This window comes from Pituophis catenifer, unplaced genomic scaffold (assembly GCF_029215685.1).
Source record: "Pituophis catenifer annectens isolate HBS135680 unplaced genomic scaffold, rPitCat1.0.hap2 SCAF_15, whole genome shotgun sequence".
NCBI classification, from domain to species: domain Eukaryota; kingdom Metazoa; phylum Chordata; class Lepidosauria; order Squamata; family Colubridae; genus Pituophis; species Pituophis catenifer.
In genome coordinates, this window is record NW_027256895.1 from 887,148 (window position 1) to 914,861 (window position 27,714).

At 56.2% G+C, this 27,714-nt stretch overlaps 3 protein-coding genes across 3 annotated transcripts in view; 2 read left to right on the forward strand and 1 right to left on the reverse strand.

Moving 5' to 3' along the window:
• The first annotated feature begins 3,642 nt into the window (after nucleotides 1-3,642).
• Nucleotides 3,643-11,033, forward strand: MEPCE (methylphosphate capping enzyme). Its single transcript, XM_070954670.1, has 4 exons — nucleotides 3,643-5,431; nucleotides 9,105-9,323; nucleotides 9,488-9,614; nucleotides 10,078-11,033. Exons 1-4 carry the CDS (start codon nucleotides 3,953-3,955, stop codon nucleotides 10,128-10,130), a joined length of 1,878 nt encoding a protein of 625 aa, XP_070810771.1. The 5' UTR covers nucleotides 3,643-3,952; the 3' UTR covers nucleotides 10,131-11,033.
• On the reverse strand, nucleotides 11,018-13,360 carry PPP1R35 (protein phosphatase 1 regulatory subunit 35). Its single transcript, XM_070954725.1, has 4 exons — nucleotides 13,054-13,360; nucleotides 12,694-12,940; nucleotides 11,913-12,043; nucleotides 11,018-11,770 (listed from the first exon to the last, which is right to left on the reverse strand). The coding sequence occupies exons 1-4, from the start codon at nucleotides 13,252-13,254 to the stop codon at nucleotides 11,597-11,599; spliced, it is 753 nt and encodes a 250-aa protein (XP_070810826.1). The 5' UTR covers nucleotides 13,255-13,360; the 3' UTR covers nucleotides 11,018-11,596.
• A 9,404-nt stretch (nucleotides 13,361-22,764) lies between these two features.
• EPHB4 (EPH receptor B4) overlaps nucleotides 22,765-27,714 on the forward strand; it is a 39,384-nt gene continuing 34,434 nt past the window's right edge. Inside the window, exon 1 of the mRNA XM_070954640.1 lies at nucleotides 22,765-22,826. Coding sequence (XP_070810741.1) covers nucleotides 22,772-22,826 — 55 coding nt within the window. The 5' untranslated portion in view covers nucleotides 22,765-22,771. The remainder of the gene's footprint in view (nucleotides 22,827-27,714) is intronic.

A 27,714-nucleotide genomic window follows, 5' to 3' on the forward strand; every position in this document is an offset into this window, starting at 1 on the left:
TAAAGAGAGAAGACAGGAAGGAGCAAAGCTCTTGTTGTAAGGCAAAGAAATGAAGACAAGAGGAAATATTTTATCAGAATTCATATTCCTCACTCTCATGTCCATGACATCCACACCTGGGTCCTGTCTCCACATATGACCCTTCCTCTGATTCCCAGGTCCTCATCTGTACATACATTCCATCATCTGATCCTTCATACTCCCATAGGTTAAGATTCGTTTAGAAGAGATGGATAACAGTTATACAGTCAGATTGGCTTAGAAATTCTAACTCCTTGGAGTTAAGAATCGAAAAGGACTCCTAAATTTCAGATCAGCTCTTTCTATGGATCATAGCATAATCCTAGATTTGGGTGGCACTCTTCCCACCTCTTTTAACATCTTCATTTTAATCTCGTTCTTCATTCTGTTTTTATCTTGTTAACAATGGTTTTTATAGGGTTAGGGTAGTACTGTATATTTTTACAGATAGTCCTTGATTTATGACTACGATTGAGCCCAAAATTTCTGTTGTTAGGTGAGACATTTGTTAAATGAGTTTTGTCCCATTTTATGACCTTTGCCTTTGTTATTAGGTGAATCACTTCAGTTAGTAACCCGGTTGTTAAGTGAATCTGGCTTCCCCATTGACTTTGTTCATCAGAAGGGTGCAAAATGGGATCCCGTGACATTGGGACACTGCAATCATCATAAATACAAATCAGTCACGGAGCAGCTGAATTTTGATCACATGATCATGGGAGCGCTTCATAAGTATGAAAAATAATCATAAGTCACTTTTTTCAGTGCCGTTGTAACTTTGAACTGTCATTAAATGATCTATTGTAGGTTGAGGAACACCTGTATTGTAAACTGCAGTCTCTTAGATGAGATGGGTAGAGTATTAATCTGATAAATAAATAAAAATCTGTTTACTGATGACGTCTGAAATCATACCATGCCCTCACACTCAATGGCTTCATGTAGATTTTTAAATGAAATAGGGCAGGAGGATTGAGACCCGCAGCACAACACACTAGATCCCTCAGAGATCTTTTGAGGGGAAAACTATTGGTAGAGATTGGAATGAGCAGGACAAAAATGGTAACAGAAAAAGTTTGCCTAAAAAAAACAAACCTTCAAAGTAGAATATTTATCATTTAAACCCAGGACACCAGATACCTTAAGCGGGTACTAAGGAAGCCATCCAGATGAAAAGTTTATTTTTTTTAAGGCAAACTTTTTTGGGTTTTTTTGCTACCATTTTCTCCTGCTCATTCCAATCTCTACCAATAGTTTTCTCCTCATAAGATCTCTGAGGGATCTTCTCACAAAAAAGGAGATCAAGAGAGATTATCTTGGGGCTACTAAAGGACTAAATGGATCTTTTTTGAGGATGAAGCATTTTCTCAGCTTGGAACAAAAGGTTGCGTCTTCCTAGTTTTCTGTTGGCTCAATTTCTGACTAAATTTTGGTGAGAAGAACTCACACAGAGGTGAAATAAATAGATAAAAATTAAATATATAATATAAACATAGCCAGGGAGGGACTCCTTGTTAAAACACCAGCGAGAAAAAGCCACATTTGCAGCTGAACCCAAGGAATCTTGACATGGAGGCTCATTTTGAGATTTAAAAAGTGCCTGTGGGGCCTCAGAATGCCCATCCTTTTTTCTACTGCTTTTACTGGCATTTTGTCGGCAAAGGAAATGCTGTGAAATTTAAGAATTAAAGCCCTCTCCTGTGCGACAGAGGGGATTTTAATGTGGATTTTCGAGGCTGTGGTATCCATGACAAAGCAAACCTGGCACCTCAATGCTTTTTCTCGCCTCAGCATTTTTTTCGTGAGGTAAAAAAAGAAAAAAAAAGCGCGAGGTGGACAGAAGCGGGGCTTTTGTTTCACATTTCTCCCACAAGGACAAACTTCGCCTTGTTTGCTTTAATAAAGCTCAACGTTACCTCAGTTTTTTAAAAACTTAAAAAAAAATTGGTTTGCGCGTAAACTGAGGTAAAAAAAAAAACCCCACAACCCCAGCAGGCGAGAAGCGCGCGCCCCCGTTTCTGCCCCTAATGCGCAGGCGCACTCCCCAGCACGCGGGCTCCGCACATCCGGGTCTCCGCTGCCCTCGAAGGGGGCGTGTCCCTCTCGCGCTACTCTAGCACTGAGTCATGGAATGCCCGGGACCCGCTTGTTGTGCCGCAGGCTCGCGCGTCGCGCATGCGCAGGAGAGACCGGCTGAACATCGGGGACCAGAACGGCTGTCGCCGCCGCCGTCCGCGGTGCAAGTTGCGAGTTTGCCGCCGTGGCTCAGGAAAATTCCGCCCTTTTGCAACCTCTTTCCATTACGGGAAGGCGGTTGGCCGCCTGATGTTTGCAATCACTCGCCCACTGAGACAGCTGCACAGCTTTGGTAGACGGCGAGAGGTTCAGCCTCTGCGCCTAATTGGGGCTGCAAAAGATCCCGAACAACAAAGGGCAGTTAGGAGGTCTGTGGGGGGAGGGAAAGGGGGGCGTTTAGCTTGGATCGATACAATACGTTGCAAAAAAGGGGGCGAGTTTGCTTTGCACCAAGCAAGCCCGTCAATCTCCAAAATCTGGGCTTGCAGAGACACTCCAACGCCCGGAAGCGATTTACGTTGTGGTTGCGTATCTGGAGGCGAGCAAGAGGGTGCAAGTCACGCTAAAACATACCGGGAAGTAGCGAGAGAGCGGATGGCTGTGGGCGTTTCCGACTACAGCTCCCCATCTTCCACAGATCTAGTGCAAAGGCGGTGTTGGCTGTGGATAATGGGGTTTGCAGTCCAATGCGTGCACCCAGCCAATGCAAAGAACAAAACCCGAAAATCCTAAATCTATTGGGGAGGGGGCGGATTTATTACACGCACGCGCTTAAATTGGCTTTCCTAAAGGCAGGAAGGGGGGGGTGTCGCCTTTCGCACATGTGCAGAGTGTATATCCTGCGCTCTGGGAAACTACAAGTACCAGGAGGCTTTGCAAGCGCGCTCTCCTTCGGGAAGCCAGGTCACGTGATCCTCCCACAACTGCCCATATTGGGAGCCCTTTGCTGCTGCTGTTGTTTACATGGGTTTACGATGCAAACCTCCGTCCCTGCAGCCACAAGCAAGTTTCTCCTTAAGAGACGTGGAGAATCCGCTTTGGAGACTTAAATTAACGCCCGCAAAGAGGACTAGAAGCCTTAGGAGACTTAGTTGGTCCTGCTGCCACCTTTATATTCTACAATTGAGAATTATTTTTTCATTATAGCCACCCTTAATAAAAATAGTAAACATTTTCCTAGACGGAACGTAAGCTTTGGACCGAAGAAACACTTTCACGGGCACGTGATACGCCCCGCCCTCAGCAAACAAGGACCCTCGCCCACACTTTCGAGAAAACGATCTCGGCAGCTGATTGGTTAAAGACTCGGTACACCACTTCCCCTACTGGTCGAAAAGGGGTAAAGGAGGCGGGAGCAAGAGGGGGAGGTGGCTTCTTGAACGCCCCGTAGAGAAGATTCCTATTGGCTGCCCGTCCACGCGTGTGGCGACGATGGCGACCACCGATTGGCCGACGCTGCGAAAAGGGGGCGCGTTTCCCTTCGGCCCCGCCCTTCGCGTATATAAATCACAGTCGCAGGGGGAGCGTGCCATCGCGGGAAAGCGGTAGGCGCGGAGCGCTCTTCCTCCGGCGGTGTTGCGGGGCGTGCGCGCATGCGTCGCGAGCGACGGGCGGGGAACCTCTCGGCGCGTGCGCGCCGGGCTCTGACGCGAGCGGGAGAGGAGCACCGCGGCTGCGCCGCGCGGGGGCTGCCGGGGCGGCGCTCGAGCGCGCGTCCGCACGGCGCAGGCGTAGGAGGAGCAGCCCGTCGAGGGGCGGGGCGGAGCGGAGCGCCGACTGAGGCGGCTACAGCCGTGAGGAACCGAGCGAGGCGGCGGCGGTTTGCCGGGCCCGCAGCCGGTTCTCCCGGCCAGGCATGATCGAGATGGCCACGGACAAGGAGACCTTCCTCGTCCCGGCGCCGCCGCCGCCGTTGCTGAAGGCCCCGGCCGAGGACGAGGCGCCTGAGGGGCCGCCGGCAGCCGAAGACCCCCAGCGCCGTGAGGAGACGGCCTCCGAGCAGCTCCAGCGGCCCCGCAACGGCTTCCAGGCGCCCCCGAGGGCCCCGGGCGCCGGCGCCGGCGGAGGGAAGCGGCGCAACAGCTGCCACGTCGGGGGCTTCAAGCCTCCGGCCTTCAAGCGGCGCCGCCGGGTGAACTCGGAGTGCGACCCGGTGCTTCCCTCGGAGTTCCTGCTGGGCGGCAACATCTTCGACCCGCTGAACCTCAACAGCCTCCTGGACGAGGAGGTGAACCAGGCGCTCAACGCCGAGACCCCCAAGTCGTCGCCTCTGCCGGCCAAAGGGCGGGACCCCGTGGAGATCCTCATCCCCAAGGACATCACCGACCCGCTCAGCCTCAACGCCGCCCAGGAGGACCCGCCGGTGCTGGCCTCCCCGCTCAAGGCCGGGCGCAAGCGGCACCGCCACCGGGGGAACCAGCGGGCCGTGGGGGGCTCGGAGGGGGCCGGGAAGCCCCCCGCCGCTGCCGCCGTTGCCCTCCCCACGGCCGCCGCCCCGCCTTCCTCCTCTTCCTCTTCCTCCTGCAGGTCTTGCCAGAAGGCCTGCAACGGGGCCACCCCGCAGCCCTACGAACTCAACACCGCCATCAACTGCAGGGACGAGGTGGTCTCTCCCCTGCTGCCGGAGGGCGGGGAACAGCCCCCAGTCCAGCCGGCCTCCAGGAGCACCTCCATCGCCTCTTCCTCTTCGGTAAGTGCCGGGAGTCGCCACCACCACCACCATCACCACCACCACCGCAAAAGGCGCAGGACTTGTAGCAAATCCGAAGGGGGCAGCCGGCAGCACGGGGCCTGCGAGCAGCCTGGACGGAGCAGCCCCGAGCCGGGGCCGAGCCTGCCCCCCCGCAGCCGTCACCCCCAGGCGGCCTCCATGCATCAGCCGCAGCCTCGCCGGGCCTCGCGCAACAAGTTCCAGTACGGCAACTACTGCAAGTACTATGGCTACCGCAACCCCAACTGCGAGGACGTTCGGCTGCGGGCCATGAAGCCCGAGTGGTTCCAGGGCCGAGAGGTGCTGGACATCGGCTGCAATGTGGGCCACCTGACTTTGAGTTTGGCCAAGAAGTGGGGCCCGGCCCGAATGGTGGGGCTGGACATTGATGGGGCCCTAATTCATTCGGCCCGCCAGAATATCCGGCACTACCTCTCAGAGGAGATGCAGGAAGAACAGCAGCAGCGGCCCCAGGACAGTCACGGCGAGAGGGAAGGGGTTCCCCCAGCCAAGAAAACCTTTCCTGCCTCTCTCACGGCCAGCCGGGGTCCGATTGCTGCACCCACAGTGCCCCAGGATGGGGTTGATGCAACGGTCTTCCCTAACAATGTGATCTTTGTCAAGGTGAGTGAGAGTCCCTCCCCCCCCCCCCCCCCGGGCCAGGTGGGATTCCTTTGGGCTGCCACTACTCCAGCCCCCTGCCCTGCAGCCCTGGCGCTCAGGTTTTGTGTGGCACAGGTGGGAGAGCTGTGCTTTTCCAGGGGGGGGACTCTTGACTGCTGCTAAATGAATTAGCTGGACTCCTCCCCTTTGATCCCATTGCCCCCACTGAAAACTCCTTCAGCTGCCCAGTGTGTGGAGGGGCCCTCGCCCATTCTACGGCAGGCACTCCCCTGTGTAAGAAGTAAGGGTGGCCGAGGGTGGGTGGGAGTCCTTGGTCATCTCTGATCAGGTTCTCCCCGGTCCATGAAAAGAGGGGGGCCATGGAGGAGCTGGGAGGGAGAAGGGTCAGTGGAGGGAATTGGTGGCACCCTCCCATAACCGACAGGGTCAGGTGGCTCTTCTGATGGCCAGGGGGAGGAAGAAGAAAAATCCTGCCTCAAAGGAAGGCTGGGGAGGCTGCTGTAAAGATCCCCCCCCCACAGCATCTGCAGGGCAGCTGGGGAAGGGGCCTTGTGAGGATTTGGGGAGGGGGGATGAAGCTTGGGAAAGGGGGGGAGAGGGGGAGGTCTGCTTCTTTCCAGTCCGAAGGCAGTGAGTGTGTTGTATTCTACTTCTTCCTGTCGACCAAGGGTTTGGAGAAATTTGGAAGGGGAGCCCAGCCCCCAGAATTGGGCCCCCTAGAGCTCCCTGCATAAATTGGGGGGAGGGGCCCCAGGGACACTCGGTACCAGCTCTGGGAAAGAGGCAGATTCTGTTCGGAGGGAGAGATTAAAGCTCCCCCCCCCAAGCTGGTTTACCCTTAGAGCGGTCCTGAGCCCAGAAAATGCGCTCTCCTCCCCCACTCCCCACCCCACCCCAACCGCTGTGGGGTTTCCTTGTCTCTGGACATCTGCTGGCCTGGATCAGAACCTGAAGATGAGCCAGAGGAGCTTTTTTTTTGGGGGGGGGGGAGGATAACCTTGGCCAAGATAGGCAGGAACCGATTACTGGGGTGGGTGGGACTGACATGTTTTAACACCCAAATCATAATTCACTGAACATTTAAGAAAGGGAGAGGAGCACAGTCCAGTCAGATTTACAGGATTCTGTTACAGGTAATCCTCCCAGCACAATGGAGGCCAAAATTCATGTTGCCAAGTGAAACATTTCTTCAATTTTGCCCCATTTTATGACTATGACTTTTCTTGCCAAACGGTGAAGTGCATCACTGCGCTTGTAGAGTTAGTAACGTGGTAAGTGAATCCGGCTTGACTCGGCCTGTCAGAAGGTCGCCAAAGTGGATCGTGTGGCCCTGGGGGCACCGCAACCGTCATAAATAGGAGTCGGTTGCATTGCGCCTGAATTTTAATCAAGGGGATGCCGCAACGGTTGCAAGTATGAAAAGCGGTCCTGAGTCACTTTTTTCAGTGCCTGAAAAATTTCAGTTGTAACTTTGAACAGTCACTAAATGAAGTAAGTGGGGGATGACCTGTATTGTGGGCCTTCTCAGCACAAGTAATCTTGTACTATCTTGTAGGTGGGAGTCTGGCTACCTACAGGGGCTTCTGCCCAGTGAGCCTAAAGGCAGAGGGCAGAGAAGGGCAGCCCTTGGGGAATGGGGTGGGGTGGGGGAGAAAGCCCCCGGCTTCATAATGAGCCTAGGATGACCCCTTCGATGCTGGCTCATGGCCCTGCCAAGCCTCAGGCCTGAGTGTGGCCTGATCCTTGTGGCTGGCCTGTTGTGCTTAGGGAAGATGTAGCCCCTTCTGCCCTTTCCTTTTGGTGTGGCTGATCTCCCCCTCCCTCCCTCCGTGCTGGGCTTCCTGGCTCTGCAGCCCAAGGCTGAGAGTTGCAGACTGGCCAGCGAGGGGGAATGGGAGCACAGCTGGAGCCCTTGCAGCTGGGCTGGCTTCAAGGTTGCAAAGACGTCTCCCTCCTCCCTTGAGGCGCCTTCCCCAATCGGTCTCTCAAGGCCGTGCGTGGAGGGCCAAGGCCTTGCAGTCTTGGTGGGCTCCCTCAGCAGGGGCCCTCTTAGTTCATGGCTCCCTGGTGGGCAGCCGCATTCTCCCAGTGGGTGGGTGGGTGGGTGGCTGAGCTCTCCGTGACCTCCCCTCCCAGGGAGAGAGCGTCCCTCAAGGGAGACATCTGCAGGAGAGAAGACTATCTCACAGCTCAGGTGGTAGATTCTGGCACTGGCTTGTTGCCTTTGTGCTTCCAGATGTTTCCTTACCAAGCTTAGAAAAGATCTTCAGCAGGACTTCGGGTGACTTTTACTCAAAGGCCTGCTGAAGATGTTACCTAGTTTGGTGAAGAGACGTCCGGGAACAAACCACCTGGAGGCTGTCCACTCCGTAGCCTGCAGGTGGAAAGCAGCTGAAAGCCAGCAAACGATGACATGTATAAAAGGGGGAAAATGGCTCAGCCCACAGGCCACGCCACCTCTGGGGGAGGGCAGAGCCAGCGCCCTCCCAACGGACAGGCATCCCGACCAAAGGAGGTGAGTCCTCGGCTTACTTAAGTTTGCTTAGTGACCGTTTGAAGTTACAGTGGCCTTGAAGAAAGGGGCTTAGGACAGGGTTTCACCGTTGCAGCCTCTCCATGGTCACCTGATCAAAATTTGGATGCTCCGCAACTGGCAGGCACTCAGGACTGTCGCAGGGACTCCTGGGAGTCACGTGGTGCCCTTTTGCCAGCACCTGACAAGCAAAGTCAACGGGGAAGCTGGGTTCGCTTAACAACGGTCTCACTAACTTTAACAACTGCAGTGATTTCTGGCAAGAATAGTTGTCAAAAGTCAAGGACGGTCTGTATGGGGGGAGGGGCCCAAGGCCTGATGCTGGCTCTGCCAGACCTTGCAGGGTGGGCAGAATCCACTGGAGGGGGAGAGAGGCCAGTCCCATCCCAGAAAGGCCCCACAGACAATAACCAGCACTTCCGTGGGGCCCCAAGACCTCCTGGTGGCCTCTGATGCAGCCCCCAAAGCAGAAGGGTTGGGGGGGGGGATGCCCGTGAGAGCCCCTGCTGCTGAAGCTTCCGGAGCAGTCTTCAAGGGCAGCCTCAGAGAGAATGCTTGGCGGTCATCCGGATGAGAGGCGGCTACCAGGGGCCGAGCGCAGGGTGCCCTATCCAGGGATGAGTGCAGCAGTTGGGCAAAGGCCTTGGTGGCCACCGCTGCCCCTTCCCCATCAAGAGAAGAGGGGGGAGGTCTCCAAACTTGGCAGTTTTAAGGCTTGTGGACTTCAACTCCCAGGATTCCCCAGCTGCCTAGGGGATTCTGGGAATGGAAGTCCACAAGTCTTGGAGGCCTCTGTCCTAGAGGGACGCAGCCCCGCTCAGGATGAAGACCCAAGAACCCACATGTGGGGGGGGGGGGGTTATCCCTGCCTAGCTCTCTTAGGGTTGAGCCAGAGTCTGTCCCTCCCCCCCTTTGGTGCCCTCACTGGGTGAGCAGGATTCCCTCAGTGTGCTGGCCGGCCTCTGTTGTCATCAGGGAGGGCAAGAGCTCAGTGCCCCGGCCTCACCCAGAGACGCTGAAGAGTCGTTGGGGGGGGGAGGAGAGGGGCTGCGACCTGTGGGGCAGAGCCTCTCCCCGAGTGGGTCAGCTGGAGCCCAGCCCGTGTCCAGCAGCAGACCAACCGTCCGGCTTCCTTGGCAGGGCAACTACGTCCTGGACCGGGATGAGCTGCTGGAAGCTCAGAAGCCGGAGTACGACGTGATCCTCTGCCTCAGCGTCACTAAGTGGGTGCAGCTCAACTGGGGCGACGAGGGGCTGAAGCGCCTCTTCAAGCGCAGCTACCGCCACCTGCGGCCCGGCGGGGTCTTCATCCTGGAGCCCCAGGCCTGGTCCTCCTACAAGAAGAGGAAGAACCTGACGGTGAGCGAGGGAAGGAGGGCCTTTTACACGTGCCGGGGTCAGAGTCTGGGCGGGCTGCCTCTTGCCCCGTGTCTGCCACTGTGGGGCACCTGCAGAAGTGGGCAGGGGGCGTCTTCCTTGCTGGTGCAAATCCTCCCCCCTTCTCTCCCCCCCCTCCCCCCCAGGAAACGATATCCAGGCACTACCAGCGGATTAAGCTGAAGCCTGACCAGTTCCCTTCCTACCTGACCTCCTCCGAAGTGGGCTTCTCCAGCTACGAGTTGGTGGCCATGCCCAGAAACACGTCAAAAGGTGATTGGGTGGAGGTGGGCCACCCACCCCTCAAACAAAACGGCATTATGTGGGGCGTTTGGAGGCCCTTCGTGGGCTGGGCTCCTCCAGAATTGCCACCCAGAGGTGCCAGCAGCCACGCCCTTCCTGGGTGGCAGCGTCTTGGCTGGACCGGCCAGAGGCAGCAGTGTTGATGGGCAGGTGCTGGGTGGGCACTGGGGAGCCGAGTTCCGAGGGGAATCTCTCTTGGCCCAAGTACATCAGGCTCTTCCCCCCCCCCCAACATGGCCAGAGAGCTCTTGCTGACTTCAGAAGCCCCCTGGGGTCTCCCTGGCCCCAGCTGCCCCCTTGGGAGAGGCTTCCTGGGCCCCTTGAGACCATCAGGGTCCTGAATAGAAGCAACGAGGAAGGCCAGGATGATGACTGACCAGGACACAAGCCCCTAACGTCTCCCCCCGTCCCCCCCCGGCTCTTTCTCCCCCAGGATTCCAGCGCCCCATCTATCTCTTCCGCAAGGGCCATCTCGGAACGCATTGAGGAGCCTCCTCGCCAGACCTCGGCTGCCTCCCAGGCTGCCCCCTCCTCTTTTCTTGATGTGCCACGGCTGCTTCTCCAGGGCTGGAGGCGGCTGGGCTAGCCCCCCCCCTGCCCCCCACCGATGAATGTTGGCGTCCTCTAAAGGCAGAAGGGCCGGCCAGGTACAAGCGGGCGATGGATTTCGGAGCTGCCTGGCCTCGGCAAGAGCCCTCCCCCCCCTGAGAAACGGGGGTGGGAGGGGCAGCACAGCTCTCCTGGGACCCTCCTGCAGCACAGCCTCTGATGGGGTGCGGGACGCGTGGGGAGGTTGAGGCAGAAGCAAGGCAGCCCTGCCCAGGATTGGGCCTCGTCTCCTGGGAGCTCACAGCAAAGCCAACAGAGCTGCTTTCACCCCTCCAAGGCAGAAAGGATCTACCCAGGCTTGGTATCTGGGGGTGGGGGGGGTCATAACAGGCTCTGCTCATTCAAACCCTGGGAGGACAAAGGAGGGGGGGGTCTTTTACCCCCCACCCCTCAACATGGAAGCGGATGGAAGTTTTTTGTGTCTGCTGTGCCTCGCCTGGCTCCTAAGGACCACATAACCCACCTCCTGCCTGGAAGGGGGTGGGCTTCATTGGGAAGGAGGCCGTCTCCAGGGGGCTCAGCTGATCTCTGTGAGGTCCCCCCCCTTTTTTTTTTGGGCAATGGGGGAAGGAGGAGGACATAACTGGCTGCAACCCCCTCGCCGCTCCCAGTGAGAAGGCCCCCCTCCCTCCTCCCAGCTGCCTGCCTTTCGGAGGGCCAAGAAGAGAGCCCCCCCCCAAAAGAAACCACCTGTAGTACTAAAGTGATCTTGTTTGAACGGAGTTTTATCTTTTAAAAAAAGTTGATTATATATATAAAAATAAAACCTACAGATTATTACCCGCTGCTGTGCCAATCTCTGGAGGGAGGGGAGGAGTTGCGAGGGGCTCTGCCTGAACAGCAAACCTGCCCCCCTGCCTGCAGTTCATTTAGTGACCGTTCAAAGGACCTACGACCGCTTTTCACACTTAGGACCGTTGCAGCATCCCTGTGGCCACCTGATGAAAGTTCAGACGCTTGGCCTCCGACTCAGAGTTATGACGGTCGCAGCATCCTTGGGGTGTATGTGTGTGTGTGTCACGTGATTCCCTTTGGCAACCTCCTGACAAGCTGGGAAAATCTGGACTCGCTGAACGACCGGCTGGCTCACATAACTACAGCGATTGGCTTCACTGTGGCAAAACTCGCCTGAAGGGCCTGCTTTAGCAACGGGAACATGGGGCTCCATTGCGGTTGTAAGTCAAGGACTCCCTTGCACTACTTGGGTGTTCATCCTTCCGGCAGCGAAGCAAAAAAAAAAAACCACACCATCCGCCGGCAGCTCAGAGTTTATGTCCAGGAGGTCACAGGGTGTGATTGTGTCTTGTGTGCTTGTGTGTAAAGAGCCACGTTGGGGGGGCCCCTCAGCTGGCCCACTGCTGCAGCTTCCGGTACATGAGGAAGGTGGTGGCCGGGTGGCGCCTCTGGGCCTGGAGCTTCAGGGGGGGCAGCCCCCCCACCTCCAGGAAGGGGGTCTCCGTGAACAGCTCCTGGGGCCTATAAAAGGCCATCAGGTCGGGCCCTTCCCCAGCCGCCTCCTGCAACAACAAAGGCAGGGAAAAAGTTGTGTTTGTGGGTGGGGGCAAGGTCGCCCCCTGAGCCCACCTTCACCTGGTGGATGGCGGGGAAAGCCCCTCCCCCGGGGAACCCTCTGCTCCCTCCCTGGGACCCCTGGCCCACCTTTCTGTCTCCGGGCTGGTACTGGACGAGGGCAAGTCTGTCCTGCACGGCGGAGCTGAGCACTTCATCGGCCGGCACCTGCAGGCTGATGAGGCCCCGGTAGAGCTGCTGCTCCCGGGGGATGTTCAGCCCTGGAAAATCGAAGAGCCTGAGATGGACCCCATGGCACCGAGACAGGCGGCCCTCGAGGTACAACGCTTCGTTTAGCGACCAAAGTTACAAAGGCACTGGAAAAAGTCATTTTGCACCCTGGCGGCCATCGCAGCCTCCCCTTGGACACGGGATCAAAATCCGGACCGCTTGGCAGCCGACTCAAACTTTTGACCCGTCATGTGATCTCACAAAGTGAATCGGGGAAGCCAGACTCCATTAACAACCCTGGGGCTGACTCAACTGCAGAGGTTCACTTAACAACCGTGGCAAGAAAGGTAAAACGGGGCAAAATCCGGTTAACATGTCTTGCTTAGCAGTGTAAATTTGGGGGCTCAACGGTGGTCGTAAATTGAGGACTGCTTGTAATCGGCTTCCCATGACTTCCCAGACTGCAACTCCCAGAGCGCCCAGCGGCTGGGCATTATGGGAATGAGAGTCTCACCGCCACCGCCACCCAGTCAGTGGGGGCTGCTGCCGTCCTCACAGCCCTACTGCGCCCCCAAAGCCAGTCCTCGCCTGGACCCCACCCCCCACGGGAAAATTTCCCTTCCGCACTGGGGCCCCCACGGAAAAGGCCCTGCAGGGGGGAAAAAAAAAAACCCCATTTCCCTTGGGCTCCCCCACTCACCCTCGCCCACGCGAGCTTCGGCGGCGCAGCGAGCCACGAAGGAGCGCTGCACCAGTTGCTCCGCCGCCTGCCGGGCGTCGAAGGCCTGCTGGCGCGTGGCCCGCACCTCCGCCCCCAGGGCCAGGCTGCTGTGGGGCAGCGGAGCCGCCAGCCGGTTGGGGGCGGGAGGGGAGCGGCTTCTGGCAGGGGCTCCCCGGGGCTCCTTCCTCGGCGCCGCCTCCTCCTGCTCTGCCATCCGAAAGCGGACCTGCGGGCGGGGGAGAGCAAAGGGGAGCATCCTCGGCTTGGGAGGGTCCCTCGAGGCCATCCAGCCCACCCCCTGCGTGGGGCAGAGGCTCGGGGAAAGGGGTCCCTCCTTACGTGTCTGGGGGGCGGCTTCTCCTGCTCTTCCCGCCGGAGGATGCCTCCGCCACCGCCGCCTGCCCCCCTGGCCGCCCCGCTCCGCTCCGGGGTGAGCGCCACGGCGGGGTCCGGGCTGCAGCAGGGCGACGGGGGCGGCCGCGGGGTGGGCGCCGCGCAAGGGAGGCTCTCCCGGGGCCCCGCGGGAAGCGCGCCGGCCATGGCGGGACCTGGGCGGGCCCTCGGCTGCAGGGATCCCGGCGCCGGCCGCGGCTGATGGGTGCTGTAGTCCCGCAAAGCCTTGCAAACCGCCCGCAGCCTGGCTTTCCCCGGGGCGGCCGGTTTCCAGGCTCCCCCTTCGCCGCTGCCGCCGGCAGTTTCCAGGCTCCCCCTTCCCCTCCCCTCCCCTCTCCTCCGTCGCGCTCCTCCGCTTCTCTTTGCCGCCTCCAAAGACTCGCTTTCCCATCCAAGATGGCGGGCGACCTGAAAGGGCCCTATTCAAAAGCTGGGGAGGCCATAGAGTTGCGAAGCCCAGAAAGAATTCTTTCCGCGAAGGAGAGAGAGAGAGAGAGAGAGAGGCAAAGAGCGCGCTTCCGCTACAGAGACGTCAAATCCTAGAGCGGCATCAAGGAAGGGGATGTATTTTATGGACGCGACGCTGAACGCCGTAATGACGTCACGGCAGAGGCGGGCCAGAGGGAGTTTTCCGGATACGTCACGGAGGCTGGGCAAAAGAGCCGCACTTGCGCAGTAGGCGCGGTTTTGTAAATGCGCTGGTACAAATATCTACTATATTGATATAGATATAAATATATGTATGCATAAATGATATTATGTATATTATGTTATATTTCTATCAGCGCATTTAGAAAGCGAGATTGCCCCAAATTGAACGCCGCGTCTTTTAAGTTTGGCGACTTCAATTCCCAGAAATCCCCATCCAGCCACTCCTGGGTTGAATTCTGGGAATTGAAGTCCGCTCTCTTTTAAAGCCGCCAAGTTTGAGAAACTCTTATTTTAAAAAGGCTCCGTTGAAGAGGAAGCCGTGCAAAGGCAGCAAATGCCCGGGCCGCTTTCTCATGAGCTCCCTGGGAGGCTCCCACCGTGCTGGTTGTGGAGCATGGGACTCCAGGTTGGATAAGGCTGGGGTGCCCCCCCCCCTGCTGCAGACCGTGCACGGTTCCTGGTCCCTGGAAGGACCCAGGGCAGGAAAAAAAAAATCGCTCTGCCAAGATCCGAGCGGGGAATCCCCACGCAGACCCCTCCCTCGGCACCTCCCATCATCCCCAGCCGGCAATGTGAAGGATGCCGAAGGCGAGGAAGCTTTGCACAGGACGCCTCTCGTGCACGGGTGGATGGGTGGGTGGGTGTGGGTGGAGGAGGGGTCCCGCGTGCCCGGCTGCCATGCAGTCTATTCTTTCGGGGCTGCTGGAGGAGGTCTTCTCTCCCCCCCCATTTCCCTCCCCAGGGGAGGAAATGCCTCCGCCGCTGCCAAGGCTTCGTCTGCGCGCTTCATTGTTCTTCGCCAACTGCAGCGGAAAGCGGGATCAAAGGGGAGCGGCGGCGGGGGGGGCCTCTTGGGTGGGACCGGGGGCTCTCTGCGTCGGGGTGGGGGCGGCTAAGAGTTCCCGCGGCTCATTTCTTCGCGAGTTGCAGAGTACATCCCCCACCCGCGAGACTGACACGAAAAGACGAACTGGCGGGGGTCTGCGTGCATCAAAGCGGGGTGGGGGGGAAATCCTCCTTATCGGCAGGGTGGGGCAGAGGGTACCCTCCATCCTCCACCCTCCACCCCAGAGCTCAATACAAGAGTTGCTGGCAGGGGGATTCTGGAAAATGAAACCCACCCACCCTTCCCAAAGCCAAGGAAAGTTGAGCGGCGGTGAGGAGGGGGGCGCTTGGGTGGCACCGGGAGGGTGGGCGTTATGGGCGGGGAGGGGGGGTTCTCAGCGCTCCAGAGGCTCAGTTCTTCGCCAGTCGGGCCGCGCGCGCAATTTGCAGAGAGACCCCCACCCAACCACCCGCGAGACATCGACACGACAAGACGTACCGGCCGGGGCCGGGGTCTCCTGTGCAAAACGTGCAGCCCGACCCTCCCCAGGGCTTAATGCAAAGTTTGCTGTCGGGGGGGATTCTGGGAATTCAAGTTGAGCAGCGCCATCCAGACGCAACCGGGATCCTGAATGATGTCACGCCGACTGGCTTCCCTTCGCCCCCCCCCCCCCCGCAGCTCATCCTCCCGACGAGGTCCCCCCTTTGTGGAAGTTGGGAGGAGCAGACGCCCCCCCCCCCCCCGCACCATCCTGGCAGAGGCGAGCCTGGGCGCTTTCAGCCGCTGCCAAAGCCAACAGCGCCCGTCCGGCGCGGATTCTGCTGGCGCGCAACGAGCGGCCGTCCGGGCGCAAGTCAGAACTTCCCCCGACCGTGCCTGGCGGCTCTACTGGTGGGATTTCCCGGGTTGAGGAATCCCTTCCCCCGCTCCCCCCCCCCGGGCCACGAAAAGCGAGGAACAAAAGATTTCCCAAGTTTGGGGAAAGACCCGCGCAGAGGGAAGGGGGCGCAGGGGTCCAACGAGGTCGTCCATTCGGAGAAAGGATGACCACGCGGGTCTTGTGGGCAGGGGATAATGGGACTTGTGGGCAGGGGATAATGGGGCTTGGAGTGCAATGCACCTGGACACTGGGGAAGGGAGGAGAGATAGAGGGAGTAAAGGAGGAGGGGGGCAGGATCTGCGTTGCATCCCACTGTCTAGCTCAGACAGCCCTCTCCTCTCCACCCCTAAAGGGAGCTGGTGGGGGTCCTCGTTGACGCCTTCACGGCTCCCTCCCTCCCTCCCTTCCTTCCTTTCTCCCTCTTTCCCCAAATCCATGGGGGGGGGCTCTAAATATCGCTGCAGAGCAAAGATAAATGGAGATATTTCAAACATGCAGAGATGGCTGACAGATGAGGAACATCTGGGCAGACGTTTCGGGCAAGCCCTCCCCCAACCCCTCCCTGTGTCCTGGATCCAGTTCCTCCCCTCACCCTTCTCCATATCTCATCCCATCTGCCCCCCCCCAAGAAAAATCCGGCTGCAGGCGAGTCATTTATTGGGGTGTTGGAAGGGAGGGGGAGGGGCTCAGCCTAATTCAAAACAGGTTGGTTTGTATGGAGCCCGCCAATTAGACAGCTGGGGACCCCGTTTCTCCCTCTGTCCCCCTCCCCGCCTCCCTCCCCCAGCACTCTGGGTCTGGAATCAATTTGAAGGGGGCTGCACCCCCTTCCCAGCTGCTCCTCCTTCAGTGAAGAGGCTGAGCAGAGAGGCTCAGGCGCCCACTGGGTGCTGCCCTCCATGGGGCAGGTCCCTCATCGTGCCCCCTCTGCCCCCCGGGCCTTGCAACCTGCACAGAAACCAAGTGCAGGGAAAATTTTCCCAGAGGGCTGACGACAGGACTGGGCGGGCAAAGCACCTCCTACTGGTAGTCCTCGAATTACGACCACAATGGAGCCCCAAATTTACATTGCTAAGTGAGGCATTTGTGTGAAGTGAGTTCGGTCCCATTTTATGACTTTGTTCTCGTCACGTTGGTTAGCCGAATTGCTGTGGTTATTAAATGAATCACACGGTCGTTAAGCAAATTCCCCCATCGACTTTGCTCATCAGAAGCGGGCTGGGAAAGTCTCAAATGGTGAACACGTGACCCCGGGATGCGGCAACCGTCATAAGTGCATGCTGGCTGCCAAGCACCCGAATTTTGATCTCTCTGGATGCTGCAGCAAGCGGTCATAAGTGTGAGGCACTTTTTTCCACGCTATTTTAATGTGGTACGGTCACTAAATGAATGGTTGTAACTCGAGGACTCCTACAACCAGGTCACATGGCAATCCTGCTGTTTAAGTGACCCTTAGAACCCCACCAGGGTGACCCCCCTCCTTTCACAGAATTGGAACGGAATAGAATAGAAGGGACCTTGGAGATCATCTAGTCCAGCCCTCTGCTCAAGCATTCTGGACTAGTTGTCCAGATAACCGCTTGCCTGCTTTGAAGTCCTTCTAGGTCTTCTTAGGATGCTGTTGTAGTTGGGAAGGACAAATTTAATAAAACTAAAACTAAGGGCACTCTGTACATGCTCAGAGACACACTTAAATTTCACAGCAATCTTCCAAGACTGACTTTACTTTCAAAATTTGGCTCCAGTGTGTTGGAGTGTCTAATCTTAACAACTTTTAAGTCCTGTGGACTTTGATTCCCAGAATTCCCCAGCCAGCATCGCCGGCTGGGGAATTCTGGGAGTCGAAGTCCACAGGACTTAAAGCTGCAAGATCGGACATCCTTCTCTAGGGAAAGACCCCCCCCAAGTCTCTTCCCCCTGATTCCACAGCAAATCAACACTGCCCTTTACAATGACGCCGTGGGTCACCCCCTGGACTGAATCCCAGCCCCACAGCTTGTGACCGAGGCTTCCAGCCCAAACAAGTCCCTTCTGTTTCCTGCCCCATGCTTGACCTCCAAGGGGGTGGGAGGCGAGCGTCTGCAGCTGGGTAGAGAGATAACCCCGATCTGGCTATGGGGCACACAAGTTCCCGGCCCGGAGACTTTCCATCATGTATGTCCGGATATTTTTTTCCAGTGGATTCTGGAAGAGGTGAAGGCAAAGACGCCAGGGGTTTCATACACATAAATTAACGGAGAAAGGAAGAAAGCAAAATGACTGTCGGGAGAAAGGAGGGTTTCTGAGCTCGTGCAGAGTTTAGTCAGGCCTGACATAAATTCTGATGCCTTTCCAGAATTTATTTAATTCAGTTAACACCCGGGTGACTTTAAAACCTGTTTGATTTCAACTTCCAGTAACTTTCTTAATAGAGGGTGGGAATGCAGTGGACATAATATATCTTGACTTCAGTTTAAAAAAAGAAAGAGCTGGCTGGGAAATTCTGGGAGTTGAAGTCCACAAGTCTTTAAGTGACCAAGTTTGGAGACCCCTGCCCTAGAGGGATGATTAGCCCCTCCCACTCTGTTGGTTTTCCCAAAGACCCTAGAGATGTGGGTTTGTCAGTGGGCCTGCTCCCCCCCAAAAATGTCTCGCTTAGCAACATAAATGTAACAAATGTCTCACTTAGCAACATAAATTTAACAAATTTATATATATTTTTATTTATTTTATTTTGATTTATATGCCGCCCTTCTCCGGAGACTCAGAGTGGCTTAAAAGGCGTTAAGCAATAGCCTTCATACTTTTGTATATTTATACAAAGTCAGCTTATTGCCCCCACAAACCGGGTCCTCATTTAATCTACCTCGGAAGGATGGAAGGCTGAGTCAACCTTGAGCCTGGTGAGAATTGAACTCGCAGTAATTGCAGGCAGCTGGCAGCTAAATACTACCTTTTAACAGTAGCATTAGTCTGCTGCACCATTCAGGTTCCTTATATACCCTATTTCTCCGAAAATAAGACCTCCCCAGATAATAAGCCCAATCGGGCTTTTGAGCGGATGCGCTAAAATAAGCCCTCCCCGAAAATATTTAAGGGCATGCACACCATTTCCTTGGGTTAGGGAGACAGAGGTGGAAATCAGATAAGACGGCAAGAGGATCCCCGTCTTGCTCCACGTGCCCCAAAATAATAAGACCTCCCTGAAAATAAGCCCAAGCGCTTATTTCAGGGTTCAAAAAAATATAAGACAGGGTCTTATTTTTGGGGAAATATGGTATAAATTTAACAAATGTGTATATATATGTAAGTCTTTGGTTATTCGGGTTTTCTCCCGCGTAAAATTGGAGGTTTCTTGGCAACGTTTCGACGAAGTCTCATTCGTCATCTTCAGGCTGGTGTTCTCGGCTTCGTGCTTCACATTGCTCCTAGAAGCACGAAGCCGAGAACACCAGCCTGAAGATGACAAATGAGACTTCGTCGAAACGTTGCCAAGAAACCTCCAATTTTACGCGGGAGAAAACCCGAATAACCAAAGATTTACATACAAACACCCGCGAAAACCTCAGAAAACATATATATATGAAGCTGTGAGTTCAATCCTAGGTAGAGGCAGATATTTCTCTTTCTGGGCACAATGAGAATATATCTGCTGAACAAAACTCAGCATTGGCGACAGGAAAGGCATCCGGCCATTAAAAAACACTCTGCTAGTCCCACTCAGTTGGCCAGACTCCATCCCGCAAGGGGTTACGGCAGGGGTGAAATCCAGCAGGTTCTAACAGGTTCTGGAGAACCGGTAGTGGAAATTTTGAGTAGTTTCGGAGAAGCGGCAAATAACCACCTCTGGCTGGCCCCAGAATGGGGAGGGAATGGGGATTTTGCAATATCCTTCCCCTGCCACACCCACAGAACCGGTAGAGAAAAATTTTGGATTTCCCCCCTGGATTACGGGGTCATTAAATGATGATGATGATGATACACACACACCTCGACTTGCATATACACACACTCACACAGAGAAACTTATTTATCTTTGTATGTTTAATATTTTACAAGTGCTGTGTAACAGTGATTGCATGACCTCTGTAGGCAACATAAGCTAAATTAATAATAAATGACCAGTTTTAAATGGGCCGAATTGTTTTTATTTTGATTGGCTGAGCCCATTAGGGACTAAGAATCCGGTCATGGGTTCAAGTCCTATGCCTAAGCCAAGGGAGGGCTGTGCTCCCAGCCATGTTACTTCTAATCAGACTAGATAAGCCCCCTCCCAACTGTTTTCCACTCCTCTAGTCTTGCCCAGATGAGCAAGATTACAGCTGGGCCGAAATTCAGCAGGTGAAGGCATCTTTCTTCCTGCCAGGTGTGAACTTCTGATTTCTCGGCCCCCACCTCCCACCGGCGCCTGTTTGGGGCCTTTTCCAGGAGGGTCCGAAGGAGAGGGCATCAAGGCACCACCCTGAGTCCTTCGGGTGTAGGGCGGTATAGAAATCTAATAAATAAATAAATAAATAAATAAATAAATAAATAAATAAATAAAGGCAACCCCAGTCAGCAGGCACATTGGGAGGGCATATCGTGGGCACTCTCACACGCGGCTGCTGCGATAGGCAGAGAGTAATCTGGGTTTATTTCTTTATTTCTTTATTTAATCTAATTTTTATACCACCCTTCTCCCAAGGACTCAGGGCAGTGCACAGCCCAAAAATAAAACAAACACATATATAAAATTTAAAAACATTGAATTTGAATCTGAGACCCAGGTATGCCCAGACAAGTCACTTTTTTTTACAGGAACGACTGGTTGGCCTCAGTATATGGCCCCGTCTGCTGCCAGCGTTTGGGGTCTCAAAAACTGCAGAGGGAAACTTTTGCCCTGCTCCCACCCCACCTCCAGTGGCAGGAAGTTCCGCGGGTCTCCTGTCCTCTCGCTCTACCGCTGAGCCCGGCTTCTGCCAGCAGAGACAGCTCCGGGCCCCCTCCCCACCCGGGCGGCTTTCCGGCCCCCTCTCCTGGCGCGGAAAGGGCCGGGCGGCTTCATCAGGACGGCCGGAGCCAGGCAGGAAGCCGCGGGAGCTCAGCCTCGCCCAGGTCAACGCTGCCCTGCCACCCCCATCCCACCCGAGGCCGGATTCTCACGGCCAACCCTCCCGCCACTAGCCAGGGCAGCTTGCTCCGACCCCGGCTGGACATCAGCCTTCCAACCCCGCCGTGGGCTTTCGGGACACGTGCACGCTTTCTTAGTCCGGCTCGCGGGTTCAGCGTGTCGTGGGAACGCAGCGTTTCTCCTCTCGCCTGTTTTTCCCCAAGCTCCCCACGGTCTCCTGCCCCTCCTCCCAGCCATGGGTCCATCGCTCTGCCAGATGGCTTGGAAGCCCCTTCCCACGCCCGGAAGGCTGGTTGCGAGTCCTCCGTGGGCACTCCCGTAACGTCAGAATGAAATCATGTTTTCCCCACCCCACCCCAAGAGATAGGGTCAGCGGGATTCGCTTCTGTCCCGCTTTCATCACCAGTGTGTACTTTCCTGCCACTCCCCGCACCCCCCGCCTTCCCGATCGACGAACAAAATGCGTGTGAACGTGTTACAGGATCCCGGGAACTCTGTCGGATTCCGGCAAAGACTGGGAGAATGCCCCCCTTCAACTCTCAATGCCTGGAATCTGCATCCAGACGTTCAAAAGAAGTCCCTCCGGCTCTCCATCCTCTTTGCGTGTCGGCGTCTGGCGCGTTCCCACGTTCTCTCAGCCCTGGATTGTTTCCCGCGTGTTCCACGCGTGTCTCGGCCAGCGAGTCCTCCGCCGCGAGGAGTCTCCCTTTTGGCTTCAGCCCTACCCCCCCCCCCCGCTCGAAACACCGCCGGCTTCGCCATGTCTTGGGGTGGCCGAGACGGGACCCTCCCCCCCAGCCCACCCCCCGCAATCGGGACCCCGAGCTCCTGACCCCCCCGCGTAGTAGATACGAGGGCGTTCTTTGGAGAATGTAGGGAGCAGCTGAGCCCTTCGGCCAGCCAGGGGGCGCCCTTGATGCTTTCGGGGTTTGGGCCCCTTCCTCTCGGGGGGGGGGCTTCTTAAATGCTGGTGAATGAACCTTTCTAAGTTTGTGGGTCACAAACAAGACCCCTTCTTGGCTTGGGGGGGGGCTCCATCGCCTGCAATGCTAAGAAAGGGGGGAGCACTTTGGGGGGGCAAGCAGAAGCCCCCCCCCTCCTTTGGAATGGAAAGCTGAGATTTTCCCAATCCCGCAACTTCTCTCTGGACGGGTGGGGGGCTTTTCAGGCTTCAGAAATGACCCCCAGATCGGGGCCGGGAAAAGAGCGCGCGGGGAAGGTTTTGGGGGCCGCCCCTCCTGCGCTCGGTGGGAGGAGGGTCCGTCCGCTCGGTGGGGGCTGGAGGTGGGGCGCTGCTTTCCCCTCCCCTCCCCTCCCCCTCTTTGCCAGGGGAGGGAAAAGTTTCGGGGAGGCGAGGCCGAGCCAGGGTAGCCAAGCTGGGGAAGGGGCTCCTGGCAGCGACCCTCCGGCGCCCTAAAAAAAAACCCTCATCCGGATCCACTTGGGGGGCGCCCCACTTCCCCCATCCTTTCCCCCGGGGGTGGGGGAGGCTGGCACTGGCCCAACTCCGCCAGACGCCGCCGCCGAGAGCCGCCTTTGTCCGACGCCGCTCGCAGCGCTGCCATTCCGGACTTTCAGGTTTGCGAGAAACGGCCGGATCGCAGACACGGGATTCTTTGTCTCGGGCCGGGACGGGCGGATCGCGCTCCTCGGATCGCCCGCTCCCCCCACCAGGGAAACTTGGCCGGGACGGGGGTCCCAACACCCCACCGCCTCCCCTTTTTCCTGCTTGGGGGGGTGGACTCCTTCTTCGCCCCGGAGAAAAAGCGCGACCCCCGACCCCCCGTCCGGAGCGGGCCGGTCCCGGGGGTCGCAGGCGGAGCGGGGGAGGGGTCTCCCCGAAGTCCTCCCCCGCCGAAACTCATCTGGGACAGGGAAAGAGGCGCGTCTGAGCGGCGGGGCTGGGGGCGCCGTTCCCACCTGAAAGCCTCCGCTGGGGCGGGGGTCTCCGCCTCCCCCTCCCCAATTTGTCCAGCGTAAAACAGGAAAAAGGACAAAAAAAATCTCTTCTGGCCGTGGAAGATCCTGGATGGATTTTTCCCGATCTCGATCGGGCTCGGAGGATTTCCCTGCCTGCTTTCTTTCTTTTTTTTTTTTTTCTTTCTTTTTTTTTTTTTGTCTCCGCCAAAACTTGGATTATCTGGGATTCTTTTTCTTTTTTTGACTTCCGCTGATCCTGGTTTGTTCCCTGCATGAAGTTTTGGGGGTCGCCGGGGCGATGAAGTCCTGCTGGCCCCTTTGGGTCCGGATTTGTCTGGTGCTGGCGGTGGAAGGTAAGGGTTTTTTTTTTCCTTCCCCACAAAGGGGTCCGCGATGGGGGGAGGGAGGGAGGGAGAGGACAAGGGAGTTTCTTCGCAGAAAGTTTTGTGCCAACTTTTTCCACGCGCCCCCCCCACACCCTCCACAGACACAGACATGCGCGTGGAATGCGCCCCCAGATTCTTGTATCTTGCGGGGGGGGGGGGGAGCTGGGAGTTTCCTGATGGATTTGTGTGTTTGTAGGGGGGGGGAAATAGGAGTTTACAATTCCCGGCCTCCCAGGAGAGAAATAGCAAGGACCCTCCCCAGTTTTCTGAATCCTCTTTCCCAAAAAAAGCGGGGGGGGGAGGTTTCTGGAGTTTGGCAGACCCCCAGCCCTGCAGAGGACACCTTGCATTCTTTCTCCCCCCCCCTCCCACACCCATCCATCCCCTTCCCCACCTTTGCCCCCTCCCCACCTGCTCTATTTTTAAAGCAGCCCCTTCAAAGCGTTTATAGATCTCTCTAATGAAGTACAATCAATGCCCCTTTTTCTGATATCAACCGGGATCTGTGTGTGCCCCCCCCCCCGCCCCCCAGCAAAAGGGCAACGATTTGCAATAAGGCTTTCATCTCCCCATCTCTCCCTGTCAGGGTCCCTCTCCCCCCCCCACTTCTCCAATAGCTCTCTGTTCTTTTTCTACACACACACAAAAAACCTCTCCCACCCGTGAATTTTCCCACCTCTCCCTTGCTTTAAAGCAGTGTTTCTCAACCTTGGAAGCTTGAAGATGGGGGGGACTTCAACTCCCAGAAACCCCCAGCCAGTGTTGCTGGCTGGGGGATTCTGGGAGTTGAAGTCCCCCCATCTTCAAGCTTCCAAGGTTGAGAAACACTGCTTTAAAATGAGGCTTCCTTCTGAAATCTTGCTCTGCAAGGGCCTCCTGAGCAAAGGGAGCGTTGTAGAGCGTTGCCCTAGGTTGGGGATGATGGGCCCTGGTCCTCTGGGACAGAAGGCAGGGGCCCCTGTGAGTCCAGAAGAAGAGAAGAGTGGGGGGCCCAGAAGCCCACCTGGGGCTCTCCCTTGCGGAGGGGTGGGGGAAGTGAGCCCCTTAACTCAAGGAGTGCAAAGGAGGCTGGAGGCTGGGGTCCCTTGGAAACAGCTGGTGGGCTGGGGGGGGTGACAGAGAGAGAGAGGGGGGTGCAGGCAAAGATCCCTTCGTGCCAAGAGATCTGCTGGGCCCTTTTTAAAGCCCTGTTTGGTCCGTGGGATTTTGGCTTTTTCTGCCAAAAAGGAGCCCTGGATTCTGCTGGTCTCCTTCAAAGTAGCAACCAGCAACAACAAAGCCCATCGTCCCCCAACAAAGCACTTCACGCCAACACAAACACACACAGAGGCCTGTGGCCTTGGGGAAGCCCTACATTTTTGGACTCCCAACTGCCTCTGCTTTGATGGGAGGAGTCCTCTGCGTTCTCCCCCTTTTCACCTGGCACTCCACTTTTCCTTGCTTCCTTCCTCCCTCTGTCCCTCCCTCCCTTTTCTATATCTTCCTTCCTTCTTTCCCTTTTTTATATCTTCCTTCCTTCCTCTGTCCCTCCCTCCCTCCCTCCTTTTCTATTCCTTCCTTCTTTCCCTCCCTTTTCTATATCATTCTTCCTTTCTTCCTCCCTTTTCTATATCATTCTTCCTTTCTTCCTCCCTTCCTCCCTTTTCTATATCTTCCTTCCTTCCTTTTTATATCTTCCTTCCTCCCTCCCTTTTTTATATCTTCCTTCCTTCCTCTGTCCCTCCCTCCCTCCTTTTCTATTCCTTCCTTCTTTCTCATTCTTCCTTTCTTCCTCCCTTTCTCCCTTTTCTATATCTTCCTTCCTTCCTTCCCTTTTCATATCTTCCTTCCTTCCCTTTTCTATATCTTCCTCCCTCCCTCCTTTTCTATATCTTCCTTCCTTCTTTCCCTTTTTTATATCTTCCTTCCTTCCTTCCTCTGTCCCTCCCTCCCTCCCTCCCTCCTTTTCTATTCCTTCCTTCTTTCTCATTCTTCCTTTCTTCCTCCCTTCCTCCCTTTTCTATATCTTCCTTTTTTCCTGCCTCCCTCCCTCTTCCTCCCTTTTCTACATCTTCCTCCCTCCCTTTTCTATATCTTCCTTCCTTCCCTTTTCTATATCTTCCTTCCTTCCCTTTTATATATCTTTCTCCCTTCCTCCCTTTTCTATATCTTTCTTTTTTTCTGCCTCCCTCTTTCTTCCTCCCTTTTCTATATCTTTCTTTTTTTCTGCCTCCCTCTTTCTTCCTCCCTTTTCTACATCTTCCTTCCTTCTCTCCCTCCCTCCCTCCTTCTCTCTCTCTTCCCTCTTCCTCCCTTTCCCCCAACTGTCCCAGGTGGCTCCTGCAGGAGAATCTCATTGAAAGAGGATTAAGAGAAAGATTTGAGAAAAAAACGGCTCTTCCTTTTCATCTCCATCCCAGACAGAAACCCAAGGAAAGGGGGGGGGCAGAGAGACCCTTCCCCACGCCCCCTCCCATCTGGGGCTAGAGGTCCCCCCTTTATAGCCCAATGTGGCCCTGAGTTGCCAATTGTAAATTTCCTTCCTCCGCGAGGGCTTCCCCCTCCCCCATCCATTCTACATCCATTCTTCCATCTTAAACTCCCCCTTGGGTGGGGGGTCACGTCTCCCCCAAAGCTGCAAAGGGCTGCTGGAGAGCACATCCAGCCACACATGGGGGGGTGTATTGAGAAGCCCCTTCCCCATTCCAGTGTCCAGATTGTTTCCTTGTAAAAAAAAGGTTGCATGGGGAGAACTGGGGATTTGCCTTCCTGTCTGAGATGGGGGTGGCGGCACTCCGGGACCCCCTCCTTGCCAGATTGCCAAGCCCCCCCACCCCACCCTGCAGAGACCCCCTGGCTGCCAGATCCTGGAGGGTCCCCCACTTGCTTCCATTTGATCTGCCCTTTCCTTTGGCTACGAGATCTCCAGTGGGCGGATTGCAGCCCCTGGTGTGGGTGTGGGTGTCTAGTTGCCGACCTCTAGTGCGGTTGTGGTGTTGAGGTCAGGGCTTTGGGCTGGGGATGATGGGATCGCGGCCTATGGCTTCTGCGGAGGTTGGGGGGTGGGGGAGGGGGCTTAATCCTGCATCATCGTGGTGGGTGGGGGAGGTGATTCCCTGCTGGACTTTGGCCAGAGGGCCTCCTGTCCCATCATCCTGGGCCCTCAAATGCTGTGTGGACCATTGTTCAGGATTCGTCCTGGGGATGCCTCCTGACAGAGGGAGGCCGTGCGAACAAACCACAGTTTCCATATTGGTCGTGGAGGACCAGGGTCTGTAGAGGTGGTCCTCGACTTACAAGGATTCATTTACTGACGGGTTCAAAGTGAAAAAAAGTGACTTTTGACCGTTTTTTTCGTACTTACGACCGTTGCAGGAGCCCCACGGTCACCTGATCAAAATTCAGACTCACATTTATGACGGTCACAGGGTCCCAGGGTCACGCGATCCCCTTTAGAGTTAGAGACCTTCTGATAAGCAAAGTCGACGGGGAAACCAGATTCGCTTAACAACTGTGTGATTCACTTAACACCTGCAGTTTCACTTAACAGCCATGTTGCTCACTTAACGTCTGCAGTGATTCACTTAACAACGGTGCCAAGAAAGGCGATAAAATGAGACAAAACTCACTTAATGACTGTCTTGCTTTGCAATGGAAATGTGGGGCTCCATTACCGTCATAAGCCGAGGACTACCCATGCTTGAAGCACCCACAGAGGCTCCCTCCCCTTTCTTTCTGGTGCCCATCCTCCCACCAAGTGTCTCTTCAGACACATAGACACCAGTTCAGCTACTGGGATTCCCCAGTCCCTTGATGCATTCTTTATTAGACTGGCCTACAGGTCGTCCTCAACTTACGGCCATTCATTTAATGACGGTTGAAAGTTACGACTGGTCCTTGCACTTACAACCATTGCAGCATCCCTGCCTTTGTTTAACGACCGTTCAGACTCATAGCAGTGCTTGAAGGAAGCGAGTCACGGCCAGTTCTCACAGTTATGACCATCACAGCTTCCCCGCAGTGGCGGGATCCAATTCCCCCATCCAACTGGCAGGTATGACATCAGTTGCACCCTCCAGGGGTCGCGGGGTCATTGCTATCTACGCCTTCCCAGGGGGTCTTCCAACAAGCAAAGTCAGTGGGGGGAAGCTGGATTCGTTTAACGACCGTGCCGTCAAGGTCACAAAATTGGGTTGTGACTCAACAACCACATGGCTTAACGACAGACGTTTCGGTCCCCATTGTGATCATTGGCGAAAGACGACCTCTGCTCCCCCATGGTTGGGCTAATCCAAATGTGCCCGGAATGGCATTCCTGTGGGGCTGGGGATGATGGGTTCTCATGGACCCAAGTGCATGGGTTATCTCAGAGGGTCCTGGGCCCGCTGAAGACCCCGTGAGCTTCCAGGGGTCTTGCGAACAGCCGAGAACCGCAGAGGAGGGGGCTTTGAAGGCAGAAGCTTCAAAAGGCAGCCAGTGGATTTCGCATCTGAGCAGGCAGGTAATCCCTCTGCTCCTTGGGGGGGGGGGGGCGGAGCGGCCATGCTCTATCAAAGACAGAATCCCCCTCCCCACTGCAACCCCCCCCACCCCTTTGTGCCTCCTCGCTTCGCATGGCTGCCTTCGCAGGCCTTGCAAAGGTTGGGAGAGGTGGACAGCTTTCTCAAACTGGGTGCCCCCAGGCGCCCAGTTGGCGGTGGGCAGTGCTCCTATCTGCCCTGGAAGGGGGGGGGTCTCCAAGCTGGGGAGCAAAGTTGAGGGGGGGTCAGAACACCAGTTGAATCTTCTTTGCAGCTGGGAAAAGGAAAGGGGGGTTCCGTCCTTGTAAATCGAACCCAGGACCGGCGCCGAGACCAGTTCCCAGACACGGGAACAA

Bases quoted from the DNA above. Each gene is read 5' to 3' on its own strand.
- MEPCE (XM_070954670.1), top strand. From the start codon at position 3,953: ATGATCGAGATGGCCACGGACAAGGAGACCTTCCTCGTCCCGGCGCCG. The intron at 5,432-9,104 runs GTGAGTGAGAGT...CTTCCTTGGCAG, and splicing joins ACAATGTGATCTTTGTCAAG to GGCAACTACGTCCTGGACCG. The intron at 9,324-9,487 runs GTGAGCGAGGGA...CCTCCCCCCCAG, and splicing joins AGAAGAGGAAGAACCTGACG to GAAACGATATCCAGGCACTA.
- PPP1R35 (XM_070954725.1), bottom strand. From the start codon at position 13,254: ATGGCCGGCGCGCTTCCCGCGGGGCCCCGGGAGAGCCTCCCTTGCGCG. The intron at 12,941-13,053 runs GTAAGGAGGGAC...CCCCGCCCGCAG, and splicing joins AGAAGCCGCCCCCCAGACAC to GTCCGCTTTCGGATGGCAGA. The intron at 11,771-11,912 runs GTGGGCCAGGGG...TTGTTGTTGCAG, and splicing joins ACCAGCCCGGAGACAGAAAG to GAGGCGGCTGGGGAAGGGCC.